A 16,608-nucleotide genomic window follows, 5' to 3' on the forward strand; every position below is an offset into this window, starting at 1 on the left:
ACAAAACCTTGTCGAAATATTGTACATTTGCTGTTATGTTAAACTTATATTAAAGTTTTTCTTCATTACCCATTCAACCATCTCCAACCATCATAAATATTTCTAATATAATTTTAAGGACAAACATAAATCTTTTTACCTTCAGAAAATCAAAAACTACGATACAATTTTTATAGGATACCAGAACTCCAGAGTTTGTAAAATGAACAAGAAACTCAAATACACTTTTATTAAACTTAAACATATTGCCAGCTGAGCTAATCTACTTCCTGTACAACTAGTAACTAAAATCTGGAACTAAGAATACACTCTGTTTAAAACAAGAAAAGCTACATATACAACCCGGGCTGGATTTCATTTACGTAACTAAATTAATTACAACAGTACACCTCTTCTTTATTTAAAAAACAAACAAAAAAACTTTCAAATCCGTTGCTCACTTGTTTAAACTATCATTTTAATTTATTGAGAAAAGTAAACTGACATTTAACACAATTTAAAAGTTCAAATTTACTCCAGTAATTTGGAGATCATCTGCTTTATGTTAAGAATTAATTCATCTGGAATGGTAATAGGGACTGTTGATTAGTCTGGATCTCAGTCTGTCCAGTGTCTTTTCTTGGCAGGATGCTTTTTCTCTGTGGGATGTCTTCTTTGTTCTGTTTAGAGTGAAACCATTGGCTGTGGTCAGTGTGAGTGTCTATCACTTTGAAGTGTGTTGAGTTTCTTGTTATGGTATGTTCTTATTGCTCTTCCTGTTATTAAAGTGTGTGACCAGCTTTCCTCCACAGCTCTGGTAGTGAATTACACTATCTTCTAGCTCTATATTAGAGTGCTGTGCTTTTTTGTAGTGGTCTGCATATTTTTTTCATGCATAGCTTGGCTTTGTAGCCAGTTTTGTGAAATGGTGCATCATTCTGTTGGAGGTGTATACTCAGAAGCATCATAATCTATATTTTACAGCAGGGGTGTCGCTGGTGGTGGAATGGGGAATGGCTCGGTAGTTTCCAAATATTTTGAAAAGGTGATGGTTTGCTTTCTAAATGAATATCAGTAATGGTTTTCTTAAGAGTGTGCATGCAATGTTTCACCTCTACATTTGATATTGGCAAGCATGGCATAATTTACTGAGGAAATTCTTCTGAAAATTTGACAGCTGAATGGGGGGGGGGGTTCATTGTCTGCTTTGACCACATGTGAGACTTCAAAGGAAGAGAATATTTTGTCCAACATTAGAATCACAATATTGGCTGTGGTAGATTTGATAGTTCCAATGCCTGGAGTGGTCATCAAGTACAAGAGGGAAAAGTTTCAATGAAACCAACATCAAGCCGTAGTCCTTTAGGGTGTGGCCCGGCATGGGTAGGTGGTTAGGGAGCTTAACTCGCAATCGATGGGTCACAGGTTCAAATCCCCATCCCACCAAACATGCTCGCCCTTTCAGCTGTGGGGGTGTTATAATGTGATGGTCAATCCAACTATTCATTGGTAAAAGAGTAGCCCAAGAGTTGGCGGTGGGTGGTGATGACTAGCTGCCTTCCTTCTAGTCTTACACTACTAAATTATGGACGGCTATCACAGATATCCCTCGTGTAGCTTTGCACGAAATTCAAAAAACAAACAAACCTTTGGGGTGCTCAGACATTTTCAGTGGTTCAGTTTGGTTTCATGGTATAGCAGCTTAGCATGATGCACAGTTGTGAATCAGGCTTTCAAACATCTTATCAATAATAGGAAACCAAACCTTTCATGAAGCAGTTGCTTTGCTCTGACAATATCTAGATGACCTTTGTGGACTAAAGCAAGTGCTCTATCTAGATGACCTTTGTGGATTAAAGCAAGTGCTCTATCTAGATGACCTTTGTGGATTAAAGCAAGTTCTCTAGATGGCATAGAAGTCAGTAGCACAATTCTTGAACCTCGTAATTTGATTTTAGCATTTATGTTGGTACTGAACCCATTGTGAAGAAGGTAGAAGACTCTGAAGGCATAGAGCTCAACATTTGTAAGACCTGTAGGAATCTTGTGGATGGGCATAGAGCTCAACATTTGTAAGACCTGTAGGAATCTTGTGGATGGGCATAGAGCTCAACATTTGTAAGACCTGTAGGAATCTTGTGGATGTTTCGTTATTTACTGGTGTAAATTAGGTTAGCCAACATTTTTAGTGTTGAGTCTCCCCTCATTGAATTTTGGCAAATGTCATAACTTATGGCACAGTGTGATCAGCAATGAAACTTGTGTACTCTTCCACAAGTTTTATTGCCCTGGTGATGTGTAGTTTCTGGAATAGTGTGGGGTGTCTAGACATGTAATAAGCAGGTTTGTCCCTACCAGCTTTGTGAATCACATTAAAATGGTAGGGCTGCAACTGTAATGTCCAATGCTTTCACTTGTGGTGCTTCTGGGTTGCTAAATATGAATTATAGTGGTTTGTGACCATAGTAAAAGCAGATCCATTTACTTGTAGACAGACACAACATTTCTGAAACGATATCTTACCTCCTTTCACAAAAAGTTTTCTCGATTAGCACTGCCCTCTATCGGTGCAAAGTTTTTGTTTGCAGCTAGCTTTGTAACTTCCACTTCTTTCTGCATATCTACATGCAAATGATCACGTCTCATTTACAAGGTCTCCTCCTCACCTTCTCCTTCTGCTCAAGAGGTTTTATCTTTTTTGGGGGGAAATAGGCCTCACTCGAGGCCCTCGTTCCTCTGGGTCGTGCCCACAAGCATCATCTTCAGTGGGCTTTAATCAACTAATGGAGCTTTGTTCAGAATCCCTTGGAGGCTCTTCTTACCCTTCCCTCTCCATTACTGACAAACTTTGCCTGGTGGATAGATTGGACCAATACTACCATGGGGGTTCCTTTCCCTCGTCTGGATTTTCACCTTTTTTACCGATGCTCCCCTTTCTGGTTGGGGAGCATAATTTGATAGTTAGAAAGTTTTGGGATGGTGGACTCTTACAAAATCTACTCTTCATATCAATATCTTGGAACATGCTGTTTGGCAAGCTGTTCTTCACTTCCTGCTGTCTCTTCATGGACAGGTGGTAATAGTGCACTCAGACAATTCAACAGTGGTGTCCTATATCTCCATGCAAAAAAGCACCTGGTCAAGGGATCTTTGTTTTGGACATTGGATCTTTTTTGGGCCCACAGCCACCACATTACTTTGCTAGCATGCATATTCTGGGTGCCATGAATCTGGTCATGGATAACTTAACCAGACACAACAAGATTCTACTGACAGAGTAGACTTTTAATCCCGTCATTTTTTGGTAGTTTTGTGCTCATTGGGGTATCCCTGATTTGGATGTATTTGCATCTCCTCTCAACACAAAACTTCCCTTTTTTGGGGTCACCTGTTCCTCATCTGCAGGTGGATGTGGTGAATATGCTCTCAGCCAGAATTTGGACCATTTGTTACCTATATGCTTATCATCCTATTTGGCTTCTTCCTCATGTCATTTCGATACTTTGGATTACTCCTTGTCATGTTCTGTTGGAGGCCCCATAGTGGGCAGATCAGATGTGGTTTTCACTTCTGTGACAGCTATTGATGTCATCATCAGTTCCTTTCCCTTTATCTCCCACATTCCTTTGTTAGCCTCACTCCAGTGTATGTCATCCTTCCCTGCCTACACTCCATGTTCATGTGTGGCTTTTGTCCAGTTCCTCACCAGATGGTCTGGACTTTACAAGCATGTTGTCTCCTTGATTTCTCATTCTGTTTATCAGCATAAATGGACTACATACTGCTTATGGTCTCTTCACTAGGGTTACTATCATTCTCAACCTACCATTCCTCATATGGCTTTATGAGACTTCTCAGTTCCTCTGTTGCGCGTTATGGGTGCATTGTCTTCCACTTTTCGATTTACCGAAAACGTGTCTGTGTGCCAATCTCCTGTCCTATCTATGATATTTCATTCATTCTCCATTACTCATCCTCCCCACCCTGCTTCCCTCCCTGTTTGGAACCTCAGTATTGTTCTTTATGCTCTTACTCATCCTCACCTTTATTGTTTTGCTCCTTATATTACCTTTCATTTAAGTCCTTGTTCTTATTGTTATTGGCATGTGGTTGCCGTAGTTCCAATGTTTTTATATATGTTTGCCCTATATTATTCCTTTATTCCTATGTTCTCCTCTTCCCGACCTTTTCTTTCAACCTAAGACCTCGACTGTCTGGGAGGGTAATTCCTCTTTCACTCCTTTTTCCCTCCCCTCCATCTACCATCTTTATGACCGTTCAGATCCTGATCACCTCCTATGCCTTGCCAGGATCCTCCGATGGTTTATGACACACACTTCTCCCGTCCTTGTTTACAACATCCATTTGTTTATTCATTGGAATCCTGCTATTTATGTGATCTTTCTCCCATTACCTTTACGGGTTGGATTTGCCTGGTATATCCTTCTCTTTCTTCAGATGATTGTCACCTGACCATGTCCCTGGCTGCCCATTTCCATCTACTCTTGGAGGAAATCATCAGCGTGGGTATGTGGACTACCCTGTATACCTTTACATCTCTCTACCTACATCACGTGGCTGTTTTATGCTCTGTGGGTTTCTATTTACCTCCAGTCACCATTTTACACACTTCTGTTTCTTTGTGACTGGTATGTACTCAGTTTCTTTTCCTTTACAAGGGTTTTTGCTCATACATTATGGATCCTGCTCTATGCCGAGTGATGCCTAACCAGGTATAACTAATATCAAATCCGGACTGTACGTCCTGTAACCATGCTAGATGACTATAACATTTCCTACCACGAACCTGATTGTAACAAGCAGTTCCCTTAGGGTTAGGGCTAATTGTTGGTGTTTCAATAATACTGCCAATTACACCAAATTTATTAAGTTGAGGATTGCAGTGGCAAGTGGAGCTCACAAGTCGCTAACTTGAGGTACTTTACAGTTAGAATAAAGAAACAGATTCCGAGACTAACGTTGAACAAAATATATCAACATTTATTAAATTTTTCCACATAGCATACAATATTAGTCCAAAGTTTACCAGTCATTAACTTTTCATAACACTTACTGTTACTTTTAATCAGCACCAATGATCATTACATGTAGAGTACATTTCTCTAATGCATAATCACAATATTAAACGTAACATATAAATAACTTCTCTCTAGTTTAACAATTAGCAAAATTCTTCAATTTACCTTGTATAAACTTTCTACTAATAATCAGTTACATTACAAATTTTTCTTACTATAACTACATTGATTGAAGTGTAAGAGTCAGAAAATTCTACTTACAACATAGTTGGGGAGGTGTACTTCTGTAGATTGGATACCTTCAACATTTTTCTTGGAGAGACTTGTGAGGAGACTTCAGAGAGCTGAGGAGACCTCGGAGGCATCTTAATTTTCTGGCTCTAACCTGAGTTTTTAAATGACTTTTCTTCACTGCACCATTTCCAGTGCTGTGGTATGCGAGTCCTTGCCACTTACCAGTTCCTAACCACTGGGCTGGTGGACCATAGAGGCCAATCCTTCTGAGTGAAGCACAATACCACTCAGGTGTTGGTTGGAGCACTCTGCCATATATATATATATATTGAAGTTTGTCCCTCCGGCTGAGATATTCCTCCTTCCTATCATCCCCCAGATCTCAGTTTCCAATTGGGTCAGGTGTTGATTGTAGAAGGCCCAGCCACATAAGTCCTCACAAGTGTTTGGTTGGTTCCATCCTCCTACTGCAGACTGGATGATAAATTCCCAATGCTGCCAGGTTTTGGACTGGAGATGTTCCCCAATTTAATGTCCCTCTTCATTTTCCTATCGTTTGCTGGATGTCGGCTCATAGTAGATCTGGTGTTATTTGAAGTTGGACAAAACACCTGTTTACCTGCATGTGTAAGGCTGGCATCCCTGTTCCTACTGTAGACTGTACATAACATTCCCATTGATGCTAGGTTTTGGACCACAGGTGAATGCCTCCTGAGCTCTCCTTACTACCTAACATCTGCTCGATGTCAGTTCCCAGTGGATCCAGTGTCAGTTGTGTGCACATAGAGAGTTGGATTTTTGGTACTGATGCTTATATTCCCATCCAGTACCCGTTTTTGAGGTGAAAGGTGGAGGACCCTCTTTCTACTGTGGACCTGATGTACAATTCCAGATGCTGCCAGATGTTCCTTTTACTGCTGATGACATTTTAGTGACCCTCCATGTTTCTGTCCTTTCAGTTTTGGCAAAACATTCCTGTAGGGTGAGGAGTATACCTGCCTCAGTTTAGGAAAATGTTAACTTTCATAAGTCCAAGTCATTTCTAGAGCTTCTCTTTTCATTTGGAGTGAGTGCTGTTTGTTCATAAGCTACTATATGTGTTGAATTGGTTTTCAGAGTTTGCTGATTGAGAATGACTCTGATACCAAGTGGACTGGCATTTACAAGAATGTTGTGTCTTTGGCTTGTTAAAAGTAAGTCATTGCCATATGGATTATCAGTTGACATTCAGATATACCTAGTACAAATTTATTCTCCAGTCCCCAACATTACATGTTTACAGAGAGGATGAGAAGTCATGATAAAGTCAAGTATAGAGCATTTACCATATGTTACCATCCCAAGCAGTCTGCACACTTTAATGGAATTATTTGAATTTAGTACGTGCAGAGATATCTTCTTTCGAGAAAATTCATCCACAAAATTCTAACTTTGACTTACTATACTCACAGTTGTCCATGTTGAGGGGGATGGGTTTTTTTTCTGCAGTCTCTGGAATACAGCTTTCAGGCTCTTGCATGTTTATTTTTGATTTTTCAAAATATGAGAATGTAGTCATTAATGTTTCTGACTTTGGGAATACCTTGAAACACTTGTTAAATGGTGTTCTAAAACACTTTGTCTGCAGAGGAAATTCCAAAATTATCTATTTTATGATTCCATAACCCAATGTGAGTGGTAAATGTGTTGATGACTCATAACTAAGGAGTGAGTTCTAGCTGATGGTAATCAGCATGTAAATCAAGTCTGGAAACAACCACTGCACCATTGAGGCCATGGATTAATTCACCTACTGTGACTTCTCAAAAGATATCTGTGTTTGGTAGACAAATATCAACACAAATGTGAACTTTGTTTGGGTTGTGCTGTTGTCATTGGACTACTTAGTTTTTCAACAGTTCTTTGTGCTTCTGTTAGTGCAGTTCAATCTAAACTGTTTTCCTTGTGTGAAAAGAGATCCTTTTGTGTGGTTGAATAATTGATGGTATATTTGGATTGATGTGCAATTTAGCTTAGAAGTCTTTAAGCTTGTCAATGCATGCAGAGAGATTTACATAATCTTTTAGGAGTGTGTTAATTTATAGCATGCCATCCTTTTGGTAGTCGGGTGACAATGAGTTGACTATTTGCAACAGTTCAAGGTCAACAGCTGTCTTGGAGCTTAATAAGGACCCACAGCTTCTCTTTACTACAAAGAAAGTGGGAGAGATTCTCCCTTGACGCTGACTGTGGTGTTAAATATCGCTATCAATGGAACAACCATGTGAACAAATTTTGATTTTTTCAAATTATATAGTGTTAGTTTTTGGTAGGCAATTCTGTCAGTTACATTTCCACTTGCTACACTATTATCTAATGTTGGGCATCTCGGATATGTAATTTAATGAATGGTTGCTAGGGTTGATCAATAAACACAGTGTAAAAATGTGTCTATGAAACTGGAAGAACTGCAGTCTCTATTGCTTGTAGTGTCATTGTTCACAAGCACTTTATGTACATTGTGTTCTGGTTTTATTTGAGTTGTGGATATCTTGCATTCTGTGTTTTTGTACCAACTTGTGGTTTAAAACAGCAGAACTCTTAAAAATGGTTCATTTTACCACATTGTGATTGCTTTGTCTTTGTGGTTGTATTTTTGAGAAGACACCTCAATGGACCTAAGATGTGTCTTCTTTTAGAGACCTTAATGGACCTAACATGTGTCTTCCTTTAGAGAGAAGTTTAAATTTTTGTTCATCTATCACTATATGTGCTTTACCATGCCAACTGGACTGAAGAGTTTGAGGAAGAAACAATAACACACACTTTTAATAAGTTTAAATGTATTGTACTCTGATTTAAATCTATGTTGTGAAAAAAGAAATAACTAAAGGCTGGAACAGGGTTACATACAAAATCTGTACTAGCTTTCATAGCTATATTAACAAAGACATTAAGCTCTTAAGCAAAGAAGAAATATATGGAATTTATTATATTGATAAATGCATAAGCTTCTTATTTTATCTGTTTTTCACCCCAAAACCATTAAAGTACTGTGAAACTTACTTCTTTCTTCAGACCCAAAATAAGTAACCTTGAAACACTGTAATAGTCTCTAAGCCTATATAACTCATCATACCCGAAATATGTAATCTGAAAACAGTATTTCAGTTTTTAAAGGTACTTCTTTCTTGAAGTAACCTTGAAATAGTGTAATAGCCTCTTTCTTGTAATATCCTGATCCCAGTAGCTTTGAAACAATAATGTTTTGTTTTCTATTTACTAAATTTAGCATCCTTAAAATGATATAATAGCATCCATACTCACCTCTTTTTTTTTTACTGCATTGAGTTCATTGACTTAACATCAGTAAAATAATACCGATCTTACAGCCATTCATATCTTGTGTTTAGAGAGCTTTTAAAAAGAATGAAATAGTTTGTATACACAAATATTGTTAACATGTATATAAGATTAATCCTGAATTTTTATAGTCAAAACACAATTTTCGATTTTTTAAAACAAGTAACTTAATAGTATTATAAATAATAATAAATTGGAAAATGATTCTTCAAATATTTTAATAAAATTTCCCGATTACTGCAAATCTCTCGTTGAAAAGCAGATACATACAAGAAAAAAGTGTTAGTTTATTTTAGTGATAAAGTATCACTATACGATCCTAGCTGAAATAGTAAACAAAAAAGACTTGTGTTGGCAGTTTATTTTAGTGATAAAGCAACACAATATGATCCTAGCTGAGATAGTAAACAAAAAAGACTCTTGTGTTGGCAGTTTATTTTAGTGATAAAACATCACTATACGATCCTAGCTGAAATAGTAAAAAAAAAAGACTTGTGATGTTAGTTTATTTTAGTGATAAAGCAACACAATACAATTCTAGCTGAAATAGTAAACAAAAAGTCTTGCGATGCTACTTCAAAATTTTCAGTAAATAATATTACTACAGTTATCTGAGTATGTTTCACGATCATTAATTTTTTTTCATTAAAAGGAAGATATGTAGTTTCCTGATACAGATCTAAGTTACATTTCAGCTCGGTATGAAGTCAACCATACAGATCAGCAACAATCTGTAACCCAACTAATAATCAACACCTGATCAAAACTAAAAAATATGTGCAAATCAATAAGGTTATTTCCTTAACAAAACTAAAACTTATACTGAATAGGAACACATTAATTCATCACATTACTGGACAACCTCATCTCTAACACTATTTCATTGTGTATGAACAAGTTATAAACATTAATAATTTTGTGGTCTTCATAACTTAAATACAGTTTTTACATGTGAGAAAGTTAAGATATTGTTTTTTTAACATGAAGTATGTAGAAAAATTCCTGAAATTTGAAACAGTTCTTTGTCTTTTTAAAAATATATTGAATATTAGAAAATTGTATTCCATTCTGATGAAAAGTAAAAACAGTACAGAGAAACTAAAGCATTTTTTTTATTCTTAGGACCTAGGCTCAGGGAGTGGGAGTGGTGATAATGACAATCAAGAATAAAGTGACTAACAGGACAAGTATACAAATACTTAAACATTAAACTCATTTATTAAACCTTGTTCTTCATCCAGTAGTATACATTAATTATTATATACTTTGTTGTGTATTGTTTGTAACTGACAAATCAAAGATAAAATTTTGTTTGTAATAATAAAAACTTGTAAAACTTGAGTGTCATTACTGACTCAATAAAGTCATTAGATTGTCTAATCCGGTGGTTCTTAACCGTTATTGGCTCAGGACCAAGTTGTGAACATTGATGTCAATTCAGTAAACATGAAATAGTTTTACTATGGTTTAAGATACATGGGACTTTTCTACAACTGTAACATGGTGTATATACAAGGTAAGATAACCTGAACTATCAACCTGAACTATTGTCACCCCATGTTACAGTTGTAGAAAAGTTCCATATATACAAGGTAAGATAACCTGAACTATTGTCACCCCATGTTACAGTTGTAGAAAAGTCCCACATATCCAAGGAAAGTTAACCTGAACTATTGCTGCCCCATGTTACAGTTGTAGAAAAGTTCCATAACTTACCTTGGATATATGGGACTTTTCTACAACTGTAACATGCAGCAGCAATAGTTCAGGTTAACTTACCTTGGATATATGGAACTTTTCTACAACTGTAACATGGGGCAGCAATAGTTCAGGTTAACTTTCCTTGGATATATGGGACTTTTCTACAACTGTAACATGCAGCAGCAATAGTTCAGGTTAACTTACCTTGGATATATGGAACTTTTCTACAACTGTAACATGGGGTGACGATAGTTCAGGTTATCTTACCTTGTATATATGGAACTTTTCAACAACTGTAACATGGGGCAGCAATGGTTCATGTTATCTTACCTTGTATATGGAACTTTTCTACAACTGTAACATGGGGCAGCGATAGTTCAGGTTAACCTACCTTGTATATGTGGGACTTTTCAACAACTGTAACATGGGGCAGCGATAGTTCAGGTTAACCCACCTCGTATATGTGGGACTTTTCTACAACTGTAACATGTAGCAGCAATAGTTCAGGTTAACTTACCTTGTTTATGTGGGACTTTTCAACAACTGTAACATGGGGCAGCGATAGTTCAGGTTATTGTGATCTATTTTCCCGATTGATCAGGTTAATTGTGAATGTGTTTTTAAACAGATTTGATTTGAAAGATACAAGACTTGCTGTACTGGTCTTGTCCTTATTCTCTATATTGTCCAGCTGCTGATCATGAGTACTTCTCATTTCTATTCTAGTACAATTCCTCTCGATTTATCCATCCATTTTATTGTACTCAATTTCACACCATTACTCAATCAGCCTTTCTTCGTTTTGTTATTCAGAAAATAAAGTACTTCTTTTTCATTTTAAATTCAACATTGTAACTTGTCTCTTTTATTCCACCTAAAACAAATTATTCAACCTGTCTTTCCACAAGCAGTATGTCCTCAAATCTCTAGCTGGTGCAGATGTCATGTAACTGTGTGCCCAATTTATTCTTGAATTACCACAACGTTAGACATTCTCATACATGTGCTTTATTTAACCAACATTTACAAGTAATTAATACTACACTGACTAATACACTCAGATCTGATATCTCAGTATGCTTAATATAATATAAATTACACTATCGAATGTTATTGTGTAAATATGTTTTTTTAACTTCAGGCTTAAAAATAAAAAAATATTAATAAGATTAAGAACAATTTCACTTTCCTAACTGGGTCATTAAAACTTTCAACAACTTTCTGCACCAAAGAGGATATAATTTTTCTTAGTCCACCATCTTAACAGTTCAAGAGAAGAATATTCTGTAAGAAGGTAACCATGTGCACATTTCATCAGTGGAGTTTTTATCTTCTTAACCCTTAAATTGTTTGTACACGCATTTTGCCAATTAAATCAAGTTCAGTTCCTCTTATTAAGATTTTTTGAATATTTCACTTTATAAATCTGCTATTCTTGGCAGCATCATATAACTCAAAATATGGCATTAAAATACCAACCTCTCTACAGCTGTTCCATGAAGTTGGCAAAAACAGTAAATAAAGTAATTTAATTGTATAACAGAAGGTTCTGATCTAGATTATGCTTAAATTAATATAATGCAAAATGTTACATTGGTTTCACTGAAACAAATAACATTTCCTATATAGTGTGAAATACAAAGCTGTTTCTTTTTTTTTAAAAAAGAAATATGCAAAATGCTTCTGAAAAATTTACAAGACATTTTGCATTTTATGCACCTTAAGCATCTAGTTTGTGATTGGTTATATATACACCCATACACACAATTATTAATAATATTACAAAAAGACTTATGAGTATCAATTTAGTAATTATGAATTCCACTTCTTTATTTTATTATCGAACGTACTGTGAGAAAGACAAAACTGAAAAATCATACATCCAGTTTCAAATAACCAACCTTTAATTTGTCTGACCAACAAATTTTAATTACCAGCTAACCAAGGAAACTATAAAAGTTACTTGGCAATTTGTTTCTCCAGAAAAACTTATTAAACACACTTCTTTAAATAGTAATTGTTATATAGTTTTACATTTATGTTCAAATCTAATATTGCAGATAGAGACAAAAACAATATCTAATAAATTTTCAAAGCATAAATTTTTGCTGTTGACTTGCTAATGATTACATGTAAGTATACAAAATGCTTACAGTTGTACACTGCATTTTAAGATATTCAAACACGTCATTTAAATTCAAAGAAATTTTATGTAGAGCATTTACTTCAGGCATTTTGTGGTATGTAGGCATATACCAAGCATTTTATGCCTTCTTATTTTAAGGTAGGAATTTTTAAAATATTTTGTTTATTTTAGGTCTATTCAGTTCTCACATAACATGTGGTTAAGAAATTCATTAAGTTGTTTTCACTTTAGCTACCTTGTTCTTTATCATTCCCTTAGAGATAAAACCTGGTCTGCCCAAGGGAGGTTCGGCTGTAAAGCTGCACCTTGTGCATGAAGGTGGATAGCAGGTGGTATCTCTAGGCAACAACGTACCTTATGTTTGAATGGGAATGACTAGTCATGTGGGTAGTGCTAGTTGTTCTGTGTAAACGTGATGTTACCAACTCAACTCAGTAACATTAGATTTAAAGTATGAAACATCATCTTGATTGGTTGGTTTGGAAATGTCATGAGGGAGTAGAGCCAGCTTGATCTGTTGTAAACTACATGAAAGTACACACATTGTGTTTCTGAAATTAATAAAGACTGTTTTCACTGTGTATAATATTCAGTATCCAGTTTGTTTATTTCACTGCACAGACTCAGTTTTAGTGGAACTTGGTATTACCTCACAATTTATCTTGCCAACCTCCTGTTATATAGTGTAACTACCTAATATACTCTTTTGGAAAATCATTTTATCTGCAAATACAACAATTCAAACAATGTTTAAACAAAGCTGAATAAATGTTCTGTATCATTTACTTCAGGCATTCAAAAATTGTTTAAACAAAAGTGAAGAAATATTCTGTAGATCATTTACTTTACACTTTTTTGTGTTTGACTCAAAATTGAAAAAAAAATGTGCTTGGGAACATTTTCCCAGAATCTACACACACTTTACATTCTATAACCAAGTAAGGATCTAACTTTTGATCAAGTATGTATAAGCTTTATACACTCGAGTGATCCACATTCATCCTCACTTTAAAACTTTTATTTCATATTATATCAGTACCTATATAACTTGGTTGCAGGAATTTGATGACGAGGAACCCACTTTGAGACTAATAATGCTTGGAGATGGTTTGAATGGATAATGAAGAAAAACTTTAATATAAGTTTAACATAAAAGCAAATGTACAATGTTTCAACAAGGTTTTGTACCTGATGGTGACAAAATGTTGTACATTTAAAGTTTTTCTTCATTACCCATTCAAGCCATCTTCAAGCATTATTGGTTGCAGGAAATATTACATTGATACTTACTTACTACTTGCTTCTATGAAAACATTTTGACTGAGATGTTTATAGCTTTCCAGATATTAACATAAAATAGTCAGCTACCAATGGTTATCTCAAACATTGACATTTATACTACAATGCCAAGGTTACTCAAGAATGTAATATATATGTGTGTGTGTAAACAGAGAAAAATAATCGTAAATGTTAACAATTATTTGTGTACATGTTAAATGATAATGATTAAATTATTATTTTTATGTAATAAGCAGTTTACATGGTGAAAAGTACAATAAGACTATTTTATATTTTCAATGAAGCATTATGTAACTAGTTAATAAAGAACACACTTAAAATATTTGACAATGGAAAATGTTATAAAGTTCAGCAGAATGTTTAGTGATAACAATATCTTCTAAAACATTTGAAATACTTCAACTCACTGATATTAATAAAAATACCTTAACAATCAAAATATTGTACAAATCATAAATCAGTTCTAAAGCATTTAAGAACTAATACCACCAAACATACAATACCAAAGACATTAACTTGTGAAAAAATATAAACGATGGTGAACTAGTAAAATATATTACTCTATTCATATATAAAGTTCTTTGTCTTAAAAAACTTGATGACATATCACAAAAAAAAGTGAAAATGTTGAAAAAATTTAACACGTTTTAAATATCACACAATAAGTTACAAAATCCTTTCTGGCTCCAATTAACTTTGTTTTCATGAAAATAACTAAATGTAACTTAGCTATGATTTGTTTTATTTAACAACTACACAAATATTCATATCAAACTTTATATAAATTTGATAATATTTGTAAATCGTAACTTTAAAACTGTTTTATATAACTATTTATGAATACAATTCCATAAGAGGTTACATCTTGTAAGGTGTGGCAGCCCTGGAGTCAAACTTTCCTGACAATTCCTTTATTTTTCTCACACGAGTGATATTTTCTATTTCCATTCATCTAAAATGAATATTAGTTAAATTTCTTGCTTTAGATGAAATCAAGTATCTTGATAGTGTTATTTAAGTCATCTACTTTTACATTATATTCTTAACCCAGATGCACATTTAAGCATTTTGTCATTGTTACATTTAAAGATTTATTTTTTAGACCACCAGTAATTTAGGTACCTACTGGTCATCACACATTTAAACATGGATGTAAAAGTATGACATTTTAATTTATTGCAGTGGAAATTCTTAAAAACTACAAACTTAAATTCAATTGGTCAGTGTAACATACACTACAGTCAGGATGCATAACATACTCCAACGAGGTGAAAACAAATGTAATACAATTTAAATATTTACTATATGTAAATATGACTGACTCTACACAATACAACTATAACAAGATTTTAACTTGTATACTTAGATCAAACGAATATTAAAATAAAATCAATGAACAAAAATATTTCAAAAATATAAAAATAAGTAAAAGATGTAAATAATGTACATAAGCATAATTTTAACAATGTAAAAACATCCATAAATTAAAAGAAAATCTTTAAAAGTACATATGCACAAATATATACATATGCACAATGCTGCAAAATATACGTTAACAGGCAGGGCTGTAGAAATGTTGCACACACAGTTTGCATTCAATAATCTTGCCAATAGATGCAGATTTACCTTAAGATGAAACAAGTTAATAAACAAAAATCTAAATCCTAGTAACTAACAGGTCTCATCACTAGAAGTCAGAATGATCAACTTCAAATTTACAGAAAATATATATATTTGTTTTGTACAAATTTCCAAGTTACTCAGTTAAAACAAGCATATTTAATCACAAGTGAAGTAGTCTGCCTCCCATAAAGAATTATGAAAGTTAGGGGGAGGGAGGGCTATCCAAAGCATTTTTGGTGATCATGCAGCCCTGGCAGCAAGAAACAAAATGTATTTAATAAAACTGTTACTGTAAGTTTAATCACTAAACCATATATATATTTGAGTAAAAAAATGTTATGCCACCAATACTTTCTTTATACAAATAGTGTAAAACTATAATTAAGAATACAAAATAAATTTCTGTTCATTTGTTTAAGAAAACACTATTCACCAAAAATAATCTTATTACGCAAAAAGCAATATATGTATATGTATATATATACAGAGCAAAAAGTTTGTTCTCACGAATATTTTTATTCTAACATCATTTATAAAAAACCTTAAAAAAACTTTGAACTTCTTTAGAAACGAATAAAGCTTGCCAAATTGTTTTTACACAAACTGATATATTTTAATGGATTGTTTTTTATAAAACATGAAAAATTATAACAGATGACACCAATGATTTTACTTTACACTTCCTTGTACTAATGCTCAACTTTGTTAAATATATATATATATATAAAACTTAAAAAATAAATATGTGAAATTTGTAATGAACAAATACATGTAGACCAGTATAAGCATTTTAAAAATTATTGTATATTAAGATATAAATTAATAAAGATATAAGATATATGTAAAAATATATAAACAATTGAAATTACAATAAAATGCAGTATATTAAATTTTTACATCTATAGCAGTTTTTACTCTGAATTAACTATTCTTGTTTTACTTTAAACCATATGTTACAATTAATTTTTGATTATATGTATAATATGGGACAACAGTAATCAGTTCTCCATCCTCACAAACCATTGTACATTAGCAATAAATAGACAATATTAGAGTTCAAGGAGGATATTTATGTTTTAACTGGCACTTAATAAACTCTTCATTGTCATTACCTTCTAAAGGCTACATTAAGTCTTTTATACAATACAGCTGTAAGTCTCTAAATGGTTGAGTTAAAATTCTATATATGGTTTATCTATAGATAAAACAAGTCTCTTTTTGTACAACAGAACTAGACTGGTGCTA

The 16,608-nt window shown here is 33.9% G+C and overlaps 1 protein-coding gene across 1 annotated transcript in view; it reads left to right on the top strand.

The window, feature by feature from the left end:
• The window catches only part of LOC106468255 (A disintegrin and metalloproteinase with thrombospondin motifs adt-1-like), a 41,004-nt gene extending 31,030 nt beyond the window's left edge, over window positions 1-9,974 (top strand). The window contains exon 13 of the mRNA XM_013928673.2: window positions 9,717-9,974. Coding sequence (XP_013784127.1) covers window positions 9,717-9,764 — 48 coding nt within the window. The 3' untranslated portion in view covers window positions 9,765-9,974. The remainder of the gene's footprint in view (window positions 1-9,716) is intronic.
• Window positions 9,975-16,608: the final 6,634 nt, after the last annotated feature.

This window comes from Limulus polyphemus, unplaced genomic scaffold, assembly GCF_000517525.1.
Source record: "Limulus polyphemus unplaced genomic scaffold, Limulus_polyphemus-2.1.2 Scaffold2936, whole genome shotgun sequence".
NCBI lineage: Eukaryota > Metazoa > Arthropoda > Merostomata > Xiphosura > Limulidae > Limulus > Limulus polyphemus.